A 22,161-nucleotide genomic window follows, 5' to 3' on the forward strand; every position below is an offset into this window, starting at 1 on the left:
GTCTCCATGGACTATAATGTTTGCGAATGATATTGTTTTTTGTGGTGAGAGTAGGGAGCAGGTTGAGAAGAGCCTGGAGAGGTGGAGGTACATGCTGAAGAGAAGAGGAATGAAGTCAGTAGAGTAAGACAGAGTACATGTGTGTGAATGAGAGGGAGTCAGTGGAGTGGTGCGGTTGCAGAGAGAAGAGGTGGAGAAGGTGGAAGAGTTCAGGTACCAACAGTGAAAAGTAATGGAGAGTGTGTTAGAGAAGTGAAAAGAGTGCAGGCAGGGTGGAGTGAGTGGAGAAGAGTGGCAGGAGTGATTTGTGATAGAAGGGTATCTGCAAGAGTGAAAGGGAAAGTTTATAGGACTGTGGTGAGACCTGCTAGGTTGTATGGTTTAGAGACAATGGTATTGACTAGAAGACAGGAGGGGGAGCTGGAGGTAGCAGAGCTGAAGATGTTATGGTTTTTATTGGGAGTGACTAGCATGGACAGGATTAGAAATAAGTTTATTAGTGGGACAGCGCATGTAGGTCGTTTTGGAGACAAGGTGAGGGAGGTTTGATTGAGATGGTTTGGACATGTGCAGAGGAGGGACATGGGGTATTTCAGTAGAAGAATGCTGAGGATGAAACCACCAGGCAGGAGGAAAAGAGAAAGACCATGGAGGAGGTTTATGGATTTGGTGAGAGAAGACCTGCAGGTAGTTGGTTTGAAGGAGGACAGGGTGGTATGAAGACGGATGATCCGCTGTGGCGACCCCTAACGGGAGAAGCCGAAAGAAGAAGAAAAAGAAATAGATGAAGACGGAATGGCTTGATAAGTATTAAAACACTGAATGAGGCAATAATTGAGGTTCAGCAGTGTTTATCTCTTGGATACACTTCCAAAGCCATCTATGTAGAGGCACATTAAAGCTTTTTTTGGTGAGACACCACTAAATTAACATTCTTTGCATTTTGTCCCCCATTTATTAAACACTATATGCCACTTGTATGCAATATATTACATGTACACTAAAAGCCAAATGTTTGGAAGAACCACTCATTTTTTATCATTATTATTTAACAAAATGTGATTAAATGTCGGTGGATATAATGCAGAACAAGATGTTTTTCATTACTATGATCTGGTGACTCTAAGGAACTATTGGCAACAACCACCATAGAATGAGAGTACATTGCTGCAAACCAAAATCTTTGGTTAAATTAGAGCTCAATAAATATGCCATTTGTTGTTTTTTGTTGTTAACTAATTAAAAAACACACCTGTAGCTTGAGAATCACTTGCTGGCTTCCAGATATTTGGTCTCTAGCATGCATGTCACATCAATAACATTGCATTAGACAGTACACAGTGCCCTTAAATGAATGTGCCGTCATTTGACCAAACAGTTTTAAGTCTTGTTTTGAACATTTATCATCATTATATTTAATACACAGTATAAACACAATATATTTGGATAAAAAATCACAAAAATGAAACAGATCTAAAACTTTTGTTTTCAGTAAAAGAAACACAGTTGTGCTTTCAAAAACATCATAATGAATTAATACTATAACTAGTCAGACTTAAGTGCATTATATATGGCCATAACATAGACATAAGGCTACACTGCTACACCTGCCATTTCCCGTAAGGCAGTTATATTGCATTTTGAATAAAATATTTTTGTATGTGCAAGGATTAATATGGGTTCTTCATAAGGATTGAAAGCACACAATATACATATATCTGTGCATATTTTCTTTTAGAAGAAACCTACAGCCTTTTCAGTTTAAATCTTTACTCCTGAGATTTTTTTGATCAGCCTTTAAAGTCTATAAACATGAACATTTATGATGTCCTCTAATGTAAAAGGTTTTAAATCCTGGATTTTTGCTTTTTTCTCCTTCACATGAGGTATAAAGTCTCTGTTATCTTAAACTGACCTATTATTAAATCACAGAAATTAAAACTCTTGAAAGGAGCTTTAAAAGTGGTTTTCAGTCGCATAGGTTGCATTCTTCAGAAATATTTTTCTGTAAGAACAGACAGTAGAATGTCAGTGCCTGTTAAAGTCTAAATAATTTCTTTATGGGCTGGGCCAGATTTTCGTCTAAAGAATATATAACCAATTATAAAACAGACAAAAATCAGGAGAGAGAGGAAAAACATGAGTGTGACATAGCCCCCATAAGGCAGGAGTGGAGTGTCTGGAGCTTCAGCAGGTATCATGTTTGTCAGGTTTAGCATGTAACCTAGTGTCCAGCCAGCTTCACTGTCTCCAATCTACATAAGGCACAAAACATTATCACAGAAACACATTAATACAGAAACTGACAGCCAAAAGCAACGATTTGTGATATAGAAAGTTAAACCCAATCTATAATTATTTCAAGCAAATAGGTAAAAAACAAAATTCATGATATTTGCATACCTTCTTGATGAAGTCAATGTTTTTCCAGTTGTCAGAAGTAAAGTTGTATCCATTTTCCAGCAAAGTCAGGATATAAGTACCTGAGAAGCAATATTCTCCAAGATACTTTTCCTTCACATTAGGGTGTTTTCGTTTTAACTGTAACAGTAGACCAAGTTCAATATGAGAATATATTTAATGTTAAAATAAACAGATTATGCTTTTGGAGCTGGGGAAAAAAGGTCTCACAATGTTCCAGTTAGTGGTGCAGTAATCAGCCATTTTTTGTTTAGCGTCATCTAAGCTGCAAGTGGTCAGATTTAAAAAGTTCATCACAAAGAAGTAAGCAGAAAATGCCTGAAAGACAAATATGTCAGTTATTTTTCACAGAATTTATTTTATGCAAATAAAATAAGGCAAGTGCCCATTTTCCCCCAATGCCCATGTCCTTACCCCAAATTGTCCTGCCACAGTAGGCTGGAAGACATTATTAAAGGAACATCTTGAATAATGACAGTAAGTATTATTAAACACCATCTGAACTGCTTCGTGGCATTTATGCCAATTTCCAATGCCAATATGGGTAAAATTATTTTCTATCCGAGGACCGTTAACTTTGGTACAGGGGCTGTCAAAGACACTCTGTAAGCTCTTAATGACACGATAGCCAGGATTGAAACAAGGGTCCTCCAGAATTATGTTATCTGTCTTAAAAAAGAACAAATGAAAATTCAGTATTATCAAATTGGTTTAATATGTATTGTTCTTTTTTTTTTCTATCAGATATCTCACCATATCATCTTTTGATTGTATTTGCTGTTTTATAAAAAGCTTTAGCCCTTGGTCCTTTCCATAACAAAGAAAACTGTGGGTATAAAGATGATAATCATTTCCATACAGCCGGAAATCAATGGAATTGTCTGGAGACTCCAGGTTCTGCCCAGACACAAAGGTGATTTGAGTGGAAGCTCCACCTAGGTCAAGAGCTCCCATAGTCCGTGAAGCCTAAACATTAACACACATAAAAAACACTTTACCATAAATATAGAAACATCATCATAATACTAATCAAATGTACTCTGGTTTAAAGTGTACATGTAATAAACAACAACCCTTTAGTGGTTTATTTATACTTTGTTTAGCAATAATCGGTCCTGTTAAACCAACTAATTGACTAATTAAAACTGTTGCACAAATACACTATTGACTAATTTTAGGCGTTATTATCAAATAAAAGTGAGCACATATTGTTGCAGTCCATAAGCTACATTCATGTTGACTAGGCACCAAAAAACACAGGAATATCTGCTCTACCTTCCTGAAGTTATTACTCAGGTAGTTGACAGTGATCCAGCCAAAAGCTCCCTCTTCTTGTCCAGTAATAACACGAGCTCCCCGGTAGGAAAATGGGTAAGTCTGAAGAAAATTCTCCACAGACTTCAACACTTTTTCAGAGGCAGTGTCATCATCCATCCTTTACAAGACACACTGTGTTATCTATAATTATTTGTCAATAGGTCAATAGACTATATACAATTACATTCTTCTGTTTTGCACTGTAATCCAGCACAGTGGATTTGATCTTAAGGTTTTATATATGTATATAAGGGTTATAAATATTTTACCAATAGTCTATGGGGAACCAAAGAACTAAAAAATACTACTACTAAAAGACACTGGGAATCTTGCTGGCCTATGTCAGTTACTAATTACATAATTTCACAATTAAGTTAGTCAATTGACTCATCTTTTGGCCTTGAAAGGTCCCATTGTTGCCATCACAGCTTGTTTGTGGGACCGGCCACTAAGGTCTACAGCGTATGTTACCCTGCAAAAACCTTTGCACATTTAAGCATTCACTCTGCTATTGGCAATGACAAACACATGACCAATTGTTGAACAAGTAAACTAGTTTCACTTGAATTACACACGCCTTGAGTAAATAAAAAATTATTTTGAATAAAAGCTGACATTCTATCTTGTAACCTCACAATCATTAATAATTAAAAATTCATTGTGCTGGTATAAAATTCTAAAACATCATGAATTGTGTCAATAGCATATTAGAAATAATGTGTTGAATGGGTTTGGCTGTCACATGGGTTGGTTGTCAAAGCAGGAACATATCTTGTACACCATGGGATTCTGTTAAAAAATATGCTAAATCAATGTCTAGATATACAGGCCTTGAGACATGTCTATTTATTTTCTCTGAATGAAAGATAGTTGATGTGCGGTGTTTTTTTTATGATATATGGTTATTATATTATTTAAGGAATATTATATAAGGTAAATATTTAAATGTATTTTATTTAAGAGACACAACAGTCAGACTAGAACAACAAACTGTAACAACAAACTTAATTTTCACCAATAGTAGTTTATCTGCCAAAGATCATCAAATGGAATTATTCATATGTGTCTCTTTTATCTATAGCTACTTCACATACAAATTCTATTAAAAAATAGTAAAAATTTAAGCTGCATTTACTTGAGTAGTCTCATGCCTGCTGTGGCTCCCAGATATACCGGTGTTTCATGGTGTCTGTGTTTAGGTATGGTCATTTTAGCCTCATCCATACACTCCTTCAATGACACACCAGCTTTATCTGGAGTCCCTGAGTAACTGGAGATCCCTTTGCCTTTTAAAAATAGTGTCAGTTGCAAAGAAGAGAGAAAAGAGTTATTTATTCAAATTCTGACAGAGAGCAGTTTTGCTATGGAAAAGAGAATTGTAACAATGTGAATGGTAGGATTTGATTATGGGGAATGTAACCTTTTAAGTTAGATGGAAGACCATTCCCTTGGACCCTGCCAATAAATATAGTGTTCTCTTTTACCTTTTACATTGCATGCATGTTTCTGCTGAACCATGCCAGTGTTGTTCTCTTTCTCAGCTGGCCACTCATAGACATAAACAGATGTATGAGAAGACCCTGCATCAAGGACTATCCCATACTGTGAAAGACAGGTATTATTATACATCACAACCTTAAACTGCAATTACAAATCACAGTCAAACTGTAGCTCCTTGAATGTTCTTTTACTATTAATCAGTCATGGTAATATAAGCAAAATGTAAACATTTAAAATAATCTAAATTATATATATGATTATGTTCATGCTGGAGTTCTGTCATAATTATGCTCTGTCAATTTTTATCTAAATAATGTTTGAATAATTGACATCCTACAGGTGAATAGTAGCTTCCATACCTTGTATTTCTGATGTAAAGGTTTGTTTTGTACTACTCCAATGGATACCATTATGATGATTCCCACTGCAATGATGGCTGTGACTATGAAGATCTGGCTCCTGTGCCAAGGATTCTTCACTTTAATTTCTAGAGAAGAGAAGAGAGGGATTAATGTCAACTGTTTAAAATTCAAATAGTGCAAACCCATATGATGGTTTACACATTATGCAAACTTTAGATAGATAAATGCTATTTCCTTTTTTCTATTTTGTATGAAATATAAATGGATAATTTCTATCATGCTGAAGTAATGCTAAAACAATTCACTGTTTAGACAGAATAGTAGGGAAAAGAGACACCTGGACCGTGAGCTTTGTGGAAAATCATAGAAGGAATGAATTAACACTGTTTACAATGTCTACTCAGTATCAGATCCTACTGCTGTCCACTGTTTAGACAAGGAGTTGAAGAGTCGTGCTCTGCCTTTGATGCTGTGGCTTTGATTTTTCACAGCCAGATAATTATAAAAGATAACACTGCTTACACTAAAAGCTACGTGTGTATGATAAAGTGGAAATTGTAGTTAGCATAAGTTTTTTTTTTTTTTTTTTTTTTGCTGGACTATTAAGATGTTTTTAATGATCCTTCTTCAGATGTGTTGGTCTATTAGCAGCTCAAGGCATTTTAACAGCTAAAGTAGACAAAATCTTTTTGCTTCTTAGGATTACTCACTAACTCTCCTCAAGTTTACTCACTTAAGTATATACACTTAATCTTAGAATGATGTTAGTCATGCAGTTCCAATTACTGCAGAATTTGTAGTTACTAAATATTAGGATCAGCATTATACAATGTGTTATAGCAGTACAAGCTTTTCAAAATGCATTAATAGAGCTTAAGTCATTCTGTTGGATATAATTTAATAAAAAGATCCCTAATTGCTCATATTACTCAGACCTCCCTCATCTGATCATTTAATTTACCACCAGTTCATGCTAAGTTCACCATAAGTCTACCACAAAAACCCTCCATACATCAAGGTCACCGGTGCATGGAATGGTTACTTTTGTAAAAATTACCTCAACATATGTAATGTTTTACATTCAATACCTGGAGAGAAATATAGTAGGAACAAAGCCTGTTAGGAAGAAATAGGCATTGACTATGGAAATACACAAAACAAATGCATAAAAGAGCCATTAATCTCAGTCTAAATCGTTGACATTGCTAGAACTATTTGCCATAATAAGATTTCAACCAGCATTGTAGATGTGTCCCCTAGCTTTAAGTGTAGCACAGACACATACATACAATTATTAAACAAGCACAGTAAGCTGGGTTTCTGCCTAAAACACTGAGTAGACTCACACAAAGCAGTGACAACCCCATAGATTTTAACACAATTCAGTTATAGTAACCTCCTGAAATATTCTTTAAAATATTCTAAGCATATTAAAGTAAACTGTTTTAGCACCCCAGATGGAGGACACCTATTGATCCCCCTTGATAAAATTAATTTCTACTGAATTATATAATGTCTGCAATAGCATAAACATGAATAAAAAATATTTTTAGTTAATCTATATAAGTTGTTAAATACACAATCAGATTAGTTGCTCTCAGGGCACTAATCAGGGAGGCTAATCTTGACCTATATGACAATGTATAAAACATGTTTTATATGTATACAACACCAACTATGTATTTTTTCTGTCAGCTAAATAGATATAGCCCCATCACAGAAACAGAACATGAATTGTGTGTTATGACTGTGGGTGCATCTTTCTAATAAAACAACTATATCTTAGCTTTTGGCTCTATTGCTATATCACTATCAATGCTGTTCAGCAGTTTATCATGTTCCATGTTTCTTTAAGCTGAAATTATACGAAGTTGTATGATACAGTATTTCCTGCATATACTGCTGTCACACAGCCGTCTGATTAATTTTTTCTTCTCAACTGATTTGTGTCAGACCACATGCATACCACTTTTTGCTGTTGGCTAAAGTCAAAGCAAAGAAAGAAAGAAAGAAAGAAAGAAAGAAAGTAAGAAAGAAAGAAAGAAAGAAAGAAAGAAAGAAAGAAAGAAAGAAAGAAAGAAAGAAAGAAAGAAAGAAAGAAAGAAAGAAAGAAAGAAATCAGTTTTTGAATATAAGGATTTTAACATGGCTTTTTTACAAGGCTCAGCTAATCAATATTCAAAAGGTATTTATTACAACTGTATATATATTTAGATTTGCTTCTCTGGGAATGTTTAGTTAAACTAATTTCCTACAATTATATCATAGAGCACTGTGTTAAGAAAACATTAATTTCCTGGAGACTCCATTGCCAGTAACAATACAGTTTCCTGCTTTGTGTTTATCTGCTTTAATTTATCCAGGAAATGAAAACCACTACTATGGAGAAACCAAAAACAAATAGGCATGCATACATAATGTTTGAAATATCAAAGTAAAAAATGTGTTACAGCTGTATTATAACAGTGAGGAAACACTCACCCTGAGTAGTTAGTCTTATGTCCCTAATGAGCTATTCATCCTCTGAAAGTTTTCTGTACGTTAAAAGGAATTTACTTTTGTACTTCCTATGAATTTTGCTATCCACACTATGTTGTCTTAAAATGTAGCCTGGGTGTCTAGGATTGAAGCTGTCATAGCCTGAAATGTGTATCATTGGTAAGGCTTGTCTGTACTTATCCTCATTTGGCTGAGGTAGTGCAATCCATTGAGTGTAGAAGAACTGTGTCAAAAGTCCACAGTAAATAACAGTAGATCCTGTTTTATACCTTCTGTAGTTGAGTAGGATTACAGTTAAGGGGCTCTATTATCAATAAATCTTAGTTCCTTAAGGATGATTACTGAAAATTGGACAGTTTTAGCATTGCACTAACAGTTTGGTTTGTATAACAATAACATTCTAACTAAAATGGATGTGGACATTTTTCATGCTCCATGTTTTGACAAATGAAAGCTAACTCTGGACATAACACTGTTATGATAAATGGCTCTTGCCATATTATAAAGAAAAAAATTATTTTGGAAAAGGTTAATCTAGACTAACAATTTGGAGAGTCACATTTTATTTATGTGAGAATTACTGCTCTAGAGGAACTTCATAGATATTTAAAAGTAAGTTATAATAAATCAAGGATCAAGGTTAAACCATATTTTAAAATGACATGATAATTATATTGATGACATTGCATGTTTCTGAATATACCTTTAACCAAACATAAGGTCTTGAGCCAGCACAGTCATCTACATATCAGACTGACCAAACCCTGAATTATCTGCTTTAGTCTGCACTTGTTAGACGTGTCAGTTTTTTTTTAGCCACAAAACCTCATCTTAATAACCAAACTGCTCTTTCCACTGCAGTGAGTTATGCATTTTCATTATAAGATAAGGCTACAATCTGATGTATTGGGGTTAGGGTTAGGATTAGGGTTAGGGTTAGGGTAATCAAATGAGTTTTAAATAATCTTAGACATTTTAAAAGAAAGGTTTTAAACCTGAGATGGAACTAAAACCCCTCTTAAAAATGCACTGTTAGAAGAAATGTTTATAATTCACCACATTGTCTGCCAGCAATGGTTTGTGCATAAGTGATGTCAGCAGTGAGGAGGATGTATGCCAGATGTCAAGTTCTTGTTGTCATACCTAGTCAGAGTGACACATTCACTCTTTAAGGAAGTTTTTAGTCACATTTAAAATAATGCAAAGCTGAGTCTGTAGAAGAAATAAAATATAATAAGACTGACTAACAATCTTTCATCTATTAAGAGTTGCAAGCAAGAGTTGTGCTTACAGTTCAAAAGTCAAAACTTTTGCAGTGCATGGTTGGGTGGTCTGCATGGGAAACCCACGTGTGACTACATATGGTCGCATTTTTTATTTTATCAATTTATTGTTGTGCAGAAATGCTATAGATGTAGATCTGGACAAAATTAAAATGAGATAAATACAATTCCTTTCTAATTAAACAAAATTAGTTCTAGTGGCTGATATTTTTGAAAAAAATTTATTAAGACTGCTATATTAGACATCTTTTCTGGCTCTTTATTCTGTCACACCTCTGTTAACCATTCAATCACAAGAATACTCACAAATTTTTGCTTTAGGTTAATTTCATTTACGGTAGGTCTAGGTGTATTTTTTGAAACATGAGTAATGCCCACTCTGATACAGAATGTCAGTTGAGTAACTGGTGTGGTGTTAGAGGAAATCAGCACGTCTGTACTGTGTGGTCTGGCTTTGAAATGACTAATAGCTGCAAGACAGAGCTACTCATGCAAAACAACCCCCCTTCCACTTTTCCATGATGTCATCAAAGCACAATGGTCTTGTCTCAACAACTTAACTTTTTGGTGCATTCCATTTAAATCTTTATCTAAAATGAACCAATGCCTTTGGCTAAAAAGAACATGCCAACAGGTTGGTAAAAAATAAGCTCCTATGCTTGTGATATTCCGAGCTTTCAGAATTTGGAATAGCTCACTGGTGATAACCCCATCAATGATAATGTGATCCATGCAACAATACTACAGTGTTTAAAACTAATAGGATCAATACAGGATTGATATGTTAAATTTCTTTCAAACAGCTAACAATGCCTCACTTCACTGCAGGGGTACTCCTTAATTTGTCTTATCATTTAATGCCAGGATAAGGATTACTCACCACAAACACTTCCTTTTTAGGAAGCTCTGGGTGGGGAGCACTACAATCACAATTTCGTCAGTCTTCACTCACAGCATTTCTATGGAATGATTTTTTTTTTTAGGAATTACAACCGTTTCTATTAATAAATAGCCTGTGATTTTGATACTTCCTTTATATGTGTAGGCATAGGCAAAAAGGCATAGTTACTAAAGACATGCTCATTCTAATTTCTGGATTTCTCCAAATGCTGCTATTCTGAGTACGCTATTACCAAAATGTAGCCATTAACAGTATCCCAATACATATGAATGAGCTAAACAGGAAACAATTTTTTAATTCATTTGTAGTCATTGCTAGTTTTTTTTCTTATGTCTAAGCATACATTATATGGTTGTAGGCAACTTCATTGTTATGTGATTTAGTTGTGATTGATGGCAAGCTGCTGTGAAGCTTTTATGCACATAGACAGTTTTTAAATGTCTAACAGCAAATGCATCACTTCTGCACTTGAGAGCAACAGTTTTTTCCAACCTAGACCTAAAATGTCACACTAAATAATTTTTTTGTTTCAGTCTCACTCACACCTATAGCGCTGGCACATACACAGTAACCTGTAACTTCTTACTTGTTACTTCAAAATGTTGCTATGCATTATGAGCTACTGTTGCATATAATACTGAAATGAACTGGTTTAAATGTTGAGATATTTATACAAACTCAGTTCATTTATTCATAATACATTCATTTATTTTTTGTTACATTTTCACTGGTATTTTATACATTTTGATCACTGATCATTTTGTTGTATATGACCTTTGTTTGACTGTAATAATTTCCTCGCTTGCAGGGAAGCCTTGCATGTCATAAATAACGACGATAGGGAATCACTTGGGCCCCTCTTGGGCAACTTCCTCAATTGACACATGACTGGAATAATAAGGGAAGCCCACTGAACAGGGCCCGGAAGTGTAGTTTTCCCCAGAGCAGTAAAATAAGGGGCTTATTGATAGACCCTGGGCGGTGGCTAGCTCTATTCTGAACCTTCTGTAACATGAGAATGGTAAATACATTCCCAAACATTTTACATATTCTATTTTAGGTTAAGGGCAGTTAGAATCCTCATTTCAACTGTTTTAATTTAACTACGGACTTTGATTGGATGCATTGCCAGCATTGTCTCTTCTAATGTGAGATAGCTTGGTTTCCAGGCCTGATTGCAATAGCAGAGTGAACCTCTAAGTTACATAACAGTCTATTCCCTTATTCTCCCCTCAGACCCATACAGATATTGTCTCAGACTTTGCAGCAATAAAGCAACCTCCCCACCCCTTCCTCCCAGACTCCTTGTCAGCTACAATTGTTTGGACAGAGCCCAGCAGCCAAGTATGGAGACATTAGAGGCCCATTCAGTGTATTGTGTATTCCTTTTCAGGAGCTCAATATCCTCCATTACCTGCTCATCTGACTTTAATGGAAGGACAGTATTAAATTAAGCATCCAGTGATGTACATCAGTGTCTTTGAGACTCCCTAATGCGTTAATGCCGGGTGCAAACATTCCAGTAGCTTCCAGTAGTACAGAATATTTTCTCACAGACTTGCAGGTTGTCTGATACAGCCTGAGTATATTGTGCTAATGTTTCCTTGGTCAGATACAAACTTTAAATGGCTATTAGAGATCTTTTTGTTAAATAAGCAGTGTATATTTTATATACAGTATCGTACGTCCAAAACTTGTCCAATTCCTATATTTAGCAAATTCCTAGACAGTAGTTTATACTGAACAAATCACATCCTGTACAAAAAGCAAAAAGTACTATCTTTACCTTAGATATAAAGGCTTAAGAAGTTATGACATGACCAAGTCTTTTTTTCCAGAACAGGAAAAAACATTTAAAAGCCATCTGGATGCAATCAAAGCATGAAAACCTCAACTTAACCTCCAGCTTTTTGTGGCCTTTTCCCAACTAATCTTGATTACATTTTACCAGCCACATTACACACATGCAAGAAAGTGTGTATGAAAAAAGGATGTGCATGCTTTACCTTGCTGTTCATCCATTTGTGCAACCCTTTTTTAAAAAAGTTTCTCACTTCCTCTCTTCGTTCTCCCTCTCTCGGTCCCGTTCTGGGTCTCCCTCTGTTATCTAGGTTGTTGGCTTGTATTCCTCAGCAGGTCTTTTCCATTCTTGATGTCCTTTGTAAGAGGGTTGGAGTAGGCGGGATTTCCTCCAGCTTTCTCCCTCCCTTTCCTCAATCTCACTTTCACAAGCCCCTACTCACTATCTTTCTGTGTTCTCTATAAAGTCTAGCTTAGAATGGAGCGTTTGTATGTGTGTCTAAATAATGTGTGTGTGGGGGTGAGCGTGTGCACTGAAAAAGGAAAGGGGAGACAATTTGAAAAGAAAAGTAAAGACAGATTATCAGAACTGTAGAAGGAAGACAATTTGGTTCCCTTAGCCTCAATTCATAATGCACACTCTCTTTCACACTAGCTGGTATTGTTTCACCACAATTTCCTTTGTTCCAGATCTGGCTTCTGAGCCAAGCTTTCATCAATCACAAAGCAAGCATGTTTGTTTGTTTTTTTTCACAGGAAATACATTAAAACCTATGCTAAAATATTTAACACTGTTGTAAAAATCTGTCTCCAAGATTACATTACAGCCATTGTACATGTATTTTGTTTTTCTGCTTTCATTGTGGGTAATGTCCTAAGGGAAAAGAGAAGATACAATGAGTGCTGACACTAGATAGTCTATGGAGCAAACATGTTCTAAAAAGCATATTTAACCTATAAAAATGGGAGAAGTTTGTGTAACTTATCTTTCTACTCCTGTGGGTCATATCCATAGCAATCTGCTCGTGTTTATGTTTAGGACTCATTAACAGCATTTTGCAAACAGAGTGAAACGGAACAAGTTTTCAAGGATAGAAAGTGCATTTGTTTAAATCAGCATTTTTTAGTTCCCCTATAAAGTAGAAAACAATGTGCAGTTTAAAAAAAAAAAGGGAAACATGAAACAGGAAAGAATAGTTTCATTGTTTGCAACACTACAGAATAATGTCGTTTCATACTTTAAGGTACTGATTTATCCACATCCACAAGACAAAAAATAAAAAATATCTTAGCTTACTTACAGCCGCGTGCTAAAGTATGTATACTTTATGGGAAAAGGAAAGTAAACAAAAAAATATTTAATTCCTTCATTATTACAAATAACAAGTAACAATTATTCATTTTTATACTTGTATTTATATTTTATATTTTTTATACCACTGCATGTTTTAAATCTTGAATCAGAAAGTTATGCATTTATTTTCAGTAATGGTGGATACATTACATAATCTATAGCTTGTAATAGACCTTTAAAAAATCTGATGTTCTTTAACAACAGTTTAATGCTTTTCTATTAGATGTTTATTTAGCATTTATTGATTATGTCAACACTTTGTCAGTTGTTGTCTTTGTTTATTAAGTTTCCAGGAAAGAAAATCTGCAGGACAAAAGAATTTGCATTTCACAGTTTCTTGTTAACAAGAGTTTAATTAATTAAGAGAGAGAGAGAGAGAGAGAGAGAGAGAGAGAGAGAGAGAGAGAGAGAGAGAGAGAGAGAGAGAGAGAGAGAGAGAGAGAGAGAGAGAGGCAGTCTGGTGCAGAAACTAATTACACTTGTAGGTGCTATAATGTAAGTGATGGTAAAAGGTGTGACATATAAACAATACTGAGCTCAGGTTACTGTCTAAATGCAGTTTTTGTATTCCCCCAACAGTAAATGTTGTACATGAGACACTAAAACAGATCGGCTTTCCCTCTTTGGTCTATTTGTGTAGAGTATTCTCTCCTAATGCTCAGTGTTCCAGGGATTGGCTACATATAAATGCAACCCTGATCAAGATAGTAGATAAAGTACAAATTTTAAGTGAGTAAATGACAGAGAGTACTCTTTTTTATTAAAAAAAAACACTGTTGGGAATGTAAAATGCAGCTGTAAAAGATGTGAATTTGGAGCTGAAATGTAATCATTAACAATTTTGTTACTCTGAAGCATAGTCTTTGACTTAAAATTGTTTTACTTCTATAATGTGAATGAAACAGTATAATATTTGTATGTTCATCTGAGAACTCTGGAACAGAGGCCTACATAGATGTGTTGTGGTATTTTTAGAATGAAAAGAATTCATGGAATCAAGGAAATTATGTTAAAGGACATGGTCATACAGAATGGTGCATGATTGACCTCACATAGTTAGAACACACTTGGTGCCTCTGTGGCACCAAATGCATAATTCATAAAACTCATTTCCATCCAGCTTCCTTCTGGAGAAAACATATGGACTCCAAAAGGGGAACAGATTTATCCTATTTAATTAAAATAAGCATGTTGTCCTATGCATGATGCATGATGATTCAATGCATCATGCATAGGACAACATGCTTGGATCACAGAAACATAATTAATGTAAAACATATTGTTCTCTTTGAGCACAAATAATCTGGATGACATCATTTTATGGCTAATTTAATTCTAAGTTTATCAGGTAGTTATAGTCAGTAATAAAAAGCCTCTTCACTGTGGGGTGAAACAGTCATGATTGTACTCTTACTAAAATTGTTTAGTTCCGTTTCCATTATTACAAACTGACTTTGTGGAAGTTTCTGTTTGTGTCAACCAACTACTTGCTACCAACTACTAACTAAATACAACTAAATTAATAGTTTTATCCATAATACATATAAAAAACATCTCAGCTATTACACACAACTTTATTAATAAGATTTTTAATAGCTAAATAAAATAGCCTACTAGACTTGATAATTCATCATAACTGAGCTGAGGAATCTGAAATTCTTAATCCATGAGAGATGCTTCTTAAGTAATCTGTTACACTTTTTATAAACTATATTTAAAAAGAATATAGCTGCAAAAGGTATTTCTCAATTTTCAAGCATTCGTGTAAAAATATAATCTAGTGGTTGATTAGTGGTACCAGTTAAATGGAAAAACCATTCAAATTTCATGGCAGCTAATGCCTGCTAAAAGCTTACTGACTGATGGCAGCTAATGTTTTTCAACTGAGCAAGTGAGCAAAAGGAAGACAACAATACAGATTTAGATATATAAGACACATTTTACCTTGATTGGCTATGTGGCTAAAAAACAGGGCTTTAATCAAACACAATGCATTATTCCTAACAAAAAGATACAATAAAGATAAGTATAAGGATATTAGCCACACTATTTTTATTTTTTTATTCCTCCGCTGGTTGCCAGGCAATCTTGCCTTAGGTCTTCTATGCACAATGTGTTTGTAGCTTTTGTTATTGAGAAGGAAGTTTGATTCGCTCTGTCACTGCCTGTGTCATTCTTTTGATGCAAGACTCTCTGTGCTGTAATGTGCCTGCTTCTGGTAAATATGTTATTTCAGTTCAACATTTTCTTTTTTAAATGCCACCCTGTCAATTTCAAGTAGAGTCATCACTCCATACCACCCACACAAACTGTTTACTGTGTGCAGCAGGGGGGTCATTGCTGTGGTCTCAAAAAATCTTTAAAAAAAAACTATTGTTATAAAATCATTATTAAAAATTAAATGCAAATCTTACTAACCTTTTTTTATTACTTAAAATACCGATTATGGCAAAGAAGAAAATAGCATTTGGTCTCAATATATATTTTTTATTTGCTCTTTTTGGGTGAGCCTCCTGATTGCCCGAAGGGTCTCTGTGGTTGTGTAGTTTGATTAATGTAGAAAATGACGATAACAACTGTTATCTTTCAACTTGCAGATATGTTTAATATAAGCTGATTTGATGAATAAAGGTTGAAAAAGCAACTTTATATGATAAACTAATTTGTGCAAAGTCAATACAGTATAACATGTGTAAGTGTAATCTAGGGTAACTAAAAGATTTTCTTTTCAATGTTCATTTGAAGAGCTTGCCAAGGTTTCTAGCTCTCTCAATTCAGTTTGTTCCTTCAAACACACACACACACACACACACACACACACACACACACACACACACACACACACACACACACACACACACACACACACACACACACATGCACACAGAGATGCATATTTTAGTACCTTAGGAGACCCTCTTATTCTGGTTGAGTCTTGAGAGGAAGTGTTAAATAATCCATGGAATGGTTTATTGAAAACAACGAACCCATCCATGCACTTCACATAAGAAACCAACCTGAAACATCTTTTTCAACAAATTCATGTAGTAAATCTTGAATTATTTGCAGAATATATTTCCTTTTACAGAACATTAAATACTGATTTTTTTCTTTATATATTTACATAAAATTCCACTGGTGAGGGGCATTAATTGTTTTTATCCGCTAATCTAATATCTGAACTCTAAAACAAATTTCACACAGTCTTCACAGTGTAAGTTAAGTTGATATGATCAGGCAGGAGTTTTTTTGTAAGAATTTGTATTATTATTATTATTATTATTATTATTATTATTATTAGTAGTAGTAGTAGTAGTAGTAGTAGTATTGTTCTTGTTGTTGCTATAGTAATTATCATCATCATTATTATTATTATAATTGATATTGTGATTTGTGGTGAGAGTAGGGAGCAGGTTGAGAGGAGCCTGGAGAGGTGGAGATATGCGCTGGAGAGAAGGGGAATGAAAGTCAGTAGGAGTAAGACAGAGTACATGTGTGTGAATGAGAGGGAGGGCAGTGGAGTGGTGCGGTTGCAGGGAGAAGAGCTGGAAAAGGTGGAGGAGTTCAGGTACCTGGGGTCAACAGTGCAAAGTAATGGAGAGTGTAGTAGAGAAGTGAAGAAAAGAGTGCAGGCAGGGTGGAGTGGGTGGAGAAGAGTGACAGGAGTGATTTGTGATAGTAGGGTATCTGCAAGAGTGAAAGGGAAAGTTTATAGGTCTGTGGTGAGACCTGCGATGTTGTATGGATTAGAGACAGTGGCATTGAGTAAAAGACAGGAGGTGGAGCTGGAGGTAGCAGAGCTGAAGATGTTGAGGTTTTCGTTGGGAGTGACGAGGATGGACAAAATTAGAAATGAGTTTATTAGAGGGACAGCGCATGTAGGATGTTTTGGTGACAAGGTGAGGGAGGCAAGATTGAGATGGTTTGGACATGTGCAGAGGAGGGACATGAATTATATTGGTAGGAGAATGCTGAGGATGGAGCCACTAGGAAGGAGGAAAAGAGGAAGACCAAGGAGGAGGTTCATGGATGTGGTGAGGGAAGAAATGCAGGTAGTTGGTGTGAAAGAGGCAGATGTAGAGGACAGGGTGGTATGGAGACGGATGATCCGCTGTGGCGACCCCTAATGGGAGCAGCCGAAAGAAGAAGAAGAAGAAGAAGATTATTATTATTATTATTATTATTATTATTATTATTATTATTATAATTATTATTACTAACCCAGCCATTAGGGGGGCACAAGCCAGTGTACTCTTAGTGCCGGTCCCAAGCCCGGGTAAATGGGGAGGGTTGCGTTAGGAAGGGCATCCAGCGTAAAACATGTGCCAAATCAAATATGCGGATCACAAATGAGAATTTCATACCGGATCGGTCGAGGCCCGGGTTAACAACGACCGCCACAGGTATCGTTAGCCGACAGGGTACCGGTGGAAATTGGGCTACTGTTGGCCGAAGGAGGAGAAGGAGAGGAGGAAGGCGTCTACAGAGACGGCAGGAAAAGGAGCAGTGTAGGAGAGTAGAGGTTCGGGTTGGTACTTTAAATGTTGGTACTATGACGGGTAAAGGGAGAGAGATAGCTGATATGATGGAGAGGAGAAAGGTAGATGTGTTGTGTGTTCAGGAGACCAAGTGGAAAGGGAGTAAGGCCAGGAACATTGGAGGTGGGTTTAAACTGTTTTATCATGGTGTGGATGGGAAGAGAAATGGTGTAGGGGTGATTCTGAAGGAAGCGTACAGTAAGAGTGTAGTGGAGGTGAAGAGAGTTTCTGATAGGGTGATAATCGTGAAGGTGGAAGTTGAAGGGATGATGATAAATGTCATCAGTGCCTATGCTCCACAAGTTGGCTGTGAGATGGAGGAGAAAGAAAGATTCTGGAGTGAATTAGATGAAGTGGTAGATGGTGTACCTAGGAAAGAACGATTGGTGATTGGGGCAGACTTTAATGGGCATGTAGGTGAAGGGAACAGAGGTGATGAGGAGGTGATGGGTAGGTATGGTTTTAAGGAGAGGAATGTGGAAGGGCAGATGGTGGTAGATTTTGCTAAAAGGATGGAAATGGCAGTGGTGAACACGTATTTTAAGAAGAAGGAGGATCATAGGGTGACGTATAAGAGTGGAGGAAGGTGCACACAGGTGGATTATCTTCTGTGTAGGAGATGCAACCTGAAGGAGATTGGAGACTGTAAGGTGTTGGCGGGGGACAGTGTAGCTAGACAGCATCGGATGGTGGTCTGTAGGATGGTTTTGGAGGCGAAGAAGAAGAGGAGGAAAGTAAGGTTTGAAAGAAGAATAAGATGGTGGAAACTGAAGGAGGAAGAGTGTAGTGTGAGGTTCAGGGAAGAGGTCAGACAGGGGCTCGGTGGTGGTGAAGAGGTGCCGGATGATTGGGCAACTACTGCAGGAGTGATGAGGGAGGCAGCTAGAAAAGTACTTGGTGTGACATCTGGAAATAGAAAGCAAGACAAGGAGACGTGGTGGTGGAATGAGGAAGTGCAGGAGAGCATTAGGGGGAAGAGGTTGGCAAAACAGAAGTGGGATCGACAGAGTGATGAGAAAAGTAGGCAGGAGTACAAGGAGATGCGGCAGCAGGTTAAAAGGGATGTGGCGAAAGCCAAGGAAAAGGCATATGAGGAACTGTATAAGAGGTTGGACACTAAGGAAGGAGAAAAGGATTTATACCGATTGGCCAAGCAGAGGGACCGAGCTGGGAAGGATGTACTGCAAGTTAGAGCAATAAAGGATGGAGAGGGAAATGTGTTGACTAGTGAGGAGAGTGTGTTGAGAAGATGGAGGGAGTATTTTGAGCAGCTGATGAATGAGGAAAATCAGAGAGAGAGAAGGTTGGAGGATGTGGAGTTAGTGAAGCAGGATGGAGATAGGATTAGTAAGGAGGAAGTGAGAGCAGCGATTAAGAGGATGAAGAATGGAAAGTCGGTTGGACCAGATGACATACCGGTAGAAGCGTGGAGATGTTTAGGAGAGATGGCAGTGGAGTTTTTAACCAGATTGTTTAACAGGATTCTGGAAGGGGAGAGGATGCCTGAGGAATGGAGAAGGAGTGTGCTGGTACCGATCTTTAAGCATAAGGGAGATGTGCAGACCTGCAGTAACTACAGGGGAATTAAGTTGATCAGTCACACCATGAAGTTATGGGAAAGAGTAGTGGAAGCCAGGTTGAGAGAAGAGGTGACCATCTGTGAGCAACAGTATGGTTTCATGCCGAGGAAGAGCACCACAGATGCCTTATTTGCTTTAAGGATGTTGATGGAGAAGTATAGAGAAGGACAGAAGGAGCTGCATTGTGTATTTGTGGATTTAGAGAAAGCGTACGACAGGGTGCCGAGAGAGGAGTTGTGGTATTGTATGAGGAAGTCAGGTGTGTCAGAGAAGTATGTGAGGGTGGTGCAGGACATGTATGAGGACAGTGTGATGGCAGTAAAGTGTGCAGTAGGTACGACAGACTGGTTCAGGGTGAAGGTTGGACTGCATCAAGGATCGGCCCTGAGCCCTTTCCTGTTTGCAGTGGTGATGGACAGGTTGACGGACAAGGTCAGACAGGAGTCTCCCTGGACTATGATGTTTGCAGATGATATTGTGATTTGTGGTGAGAGTAGAGAGCAGGTTGAGAAGAGCCTGGAGAGGTGGAGATATGCGCTGGAGAGAAGGGGAATGAAAGTCAGTAGGAGTAAGACAGAGTACATGTGTGTGAATGAGAGGGAGGGCAGTGGAGTGATGCGGTTGCAGGGAGAAGAGGTGGAGAAGGTGGAGGAGTTCAGGTACCTGGGGTCAACAGTGCAAAGTAATGGAGAGTGTGTTAGGGAAGTAAAGAAAAGAGTGCAGGCAGGGTGGAGTGGGTGGAGAAGAGTGACAGGAGTGATTTGTGATAGAAGAGTATCTGCAAGAATGAAAGGGAAAGTTTATAGGACTGTGGTGAGACCTGCGATGTTGTATGGATTAGAGACAGTGGCATTGAGTAAAAGACAGGAGGTGGAGCTGGAGGTAGCAGAGCTGAAGATGTTGAGGTTTTCGTTGGGAGTGACGAGGATGGACAAGATTAGAAATGAGTTTATTAGAGGGACAGCACATGTAGGATGTTTTGGTGACAAGGTGAGGGAGGCGAGATTGAGATGGTTTGGACATGTGCAGAGAAGGGACATGAATTATATTGGTAGAAAAATGCTGAAGATGGAGCCACCAGGTAGGAGGAAAAGAGGAAGGCCAAGGAGGAGGTTCATGGATGTGGTGAGGGAAGACATGCAGGTAGTTGGTGTAAAAGAGGCAGATATAGAGGACAGGGTGGTATGGAGACGGATGATCCGCTGTGGCGACCCCTAATGGGAGCAGCCGAAAGAAGAAGAAGAAGAAGATTATTATAATTATTATTACTATTAGTAGTAGTAGTCAGTGTCAGTATCAGTGGTATTAATCATCATCATCATCATCATCATTTTCCATATGAGTGCCAGCCAAACATCCCTATAATGTTGAATATTCCTATTAAAAATCCTTGTGGAGACATTTGGCCCCCACAAACATATAAAAACAAGGCTACACATAGAGAGGCAGCAACATATGGCAAAAAGTAATGCATGCAATCCAGTTCACTTATGGCTGCAATGCCTTGACATAATGACTCCAACAGGCCTCTGAAGAACTTGTAACTAAGTAACTGCAGACTGGAACGTGGATGAGCTCTGTAAAAACATCTGGGTGGAATCTCTTCAATGAGGCCTTCCTGCCAAAGAACAGGGTTTGTCCTGTAGGATTGGTGTAGCATTTGTTTAAAACAAAACAAACTCTGTAACTGTATTTAAATAAAGAATCAATTTTCTTGAACATTTTGACAATTGTGTTTATCTTAGCGTATTCTGTTTGCTTGCACTGCCCCCTGGAGTTTGAAAGTGTCTACTATAAGACTTTTTTCATTATAAGCTAAGCAGAACAATATGTATTAGCTAGAATCCGACTATATTAGTATGACCTTTATATTATTACTGTTCTTTGTGCTCATTTTTGTAAATACACAAATACTTAAATACACAAATGTATTTGGACACCTGACCATACAACCAATATGCGGATCTTCCTAAAACTGTTCAAAGCTCACCATGGTAAGAATGTTTTGACAGAATTAACAATTTCCTTTCACTGGAAAACATTACGGCATGACAGTGATACTGTGAACAATTCATAAAGACATGATTTGTTACAGTTGGCATGCACATGTGCCCTACTAAAAAAGTCCTGACCTCAACTCCATTGAACACCTGAATAAATTGAAAATATGACCTCATATCAGGCCTCTAAACTCAATTTCCAATCGTGGCTTAGTAGTGATCATGTTTTGGTCCTTCTCAGTTTAGGGATTTGATTCCTAGCTCCACCATGTGTTGGTCGAGTATGCATATTCTCCCCATGCTTTGGGGGTTTCCTCAAAATATTCTGGCTTCCTTCCACAGTCCAAAGACATAGTTTCTGAATTATCTGTAGTATCTAATTTCCATGTGAACACTTCTTTAATTCATTTTTTTTCTTCCATTATCTGCCAGGGCTCACGGTTAGCAACACAAATAGCAGCTGTCTTTCCTTTTTTCTCTCCCCCACTGTAACTGCAAGACGCAGCTGATCTTCATCAAACATTCTTTCTCTATGACAATATTTTGAAACCAGGGACCCGAGTTCACACTAGGGTTGCCAGATCTGCTCCCCCCAAAGCACCTAAA

General features: G+C 37.2%; 1 protein-coding gene across 3 annotated transcripts; it reads right to left on the minus strand.

The window, feature by feature from the left end:
- Positions 1-834: 834 nt before the first annotated feature.
- On the minus strand, positions 835-13,147 carry entpd1 (ectonucleoside triphosphate diphosphohydrolase 1). Of its 3 annotated transcripts, XM_083555968.1 has the most exons (11): positions 13,066-13,147; positions 12,290-12,957; positions 5,598-5,725; positions 5,223-5,340; positions 4,874-5,024; positions 3,697-3,856; positions 3,175-3,387; positions 2,836-3,090; positions 2,632-2,739; positions 2,404-2,541; positions 835-2,255 (listed from the first exon to the last, which is right to left on the minus strand). In XM_083555968.1, the coding sequence occupies exons 2-11, from the start codon at positions 12,303-12,305 to the stop codon at positions 2,046-2,048; spliced, it is 1,497 nt and encodes a 498-aa protein (XP_083412094.1). In that variant the 5' UTR covers positions 12,306-12,957; positions 13,066-13,147; the 3' UTR covers positions 835-2,045. The 3 variants fall into 3 exon arrangements, with proteins under 3 accessions (XP_083412094.1, XP_083412095.1, XP_083412096.1); XM_083555969.1 differs by having other exon boundaries at positions 12,290-13,083; XM_083555970.1 differs by lacking the exons at positions 12,290-12,957; positions 13,066-13,147 and adding an exon at positions 8,082-8,185.
- Between the last annotated feature and the right edge of the window lie 9,014 nt (positions 13,148-22,161).

This window comes from Silurus aristotelis, assembly GCF_946808225.1.
Source record: "Silurus aristotelis genome assembly, chromosome: 12".
Taxonomy (NCBI): Eukaryota; Metazoa; Chordata; class Actinopteri; order Siluriformes; family Siluridae; genus Silurus; species Silurus aristotelis.

Bases quoted from the DNA above. Each gene is read 5' to 3' on its own strand.
- entpd1 (XM_083555968.1), bottom strand. The intron at 3,857-4,873 runs GTAAATGCAGCT...TGTCTTGTAAAG, and splicing joins GCAGGCATGAGACTACTCAA to GATGGATGATGACACTGCCT. The intron at 3,388-3,696 runs GTAGAGCAGATA...GTTAATGTTTAG, and splicing joins TGAGTAATAACTTCAGGAAG to GCTTCACGGACTATGGGAGC.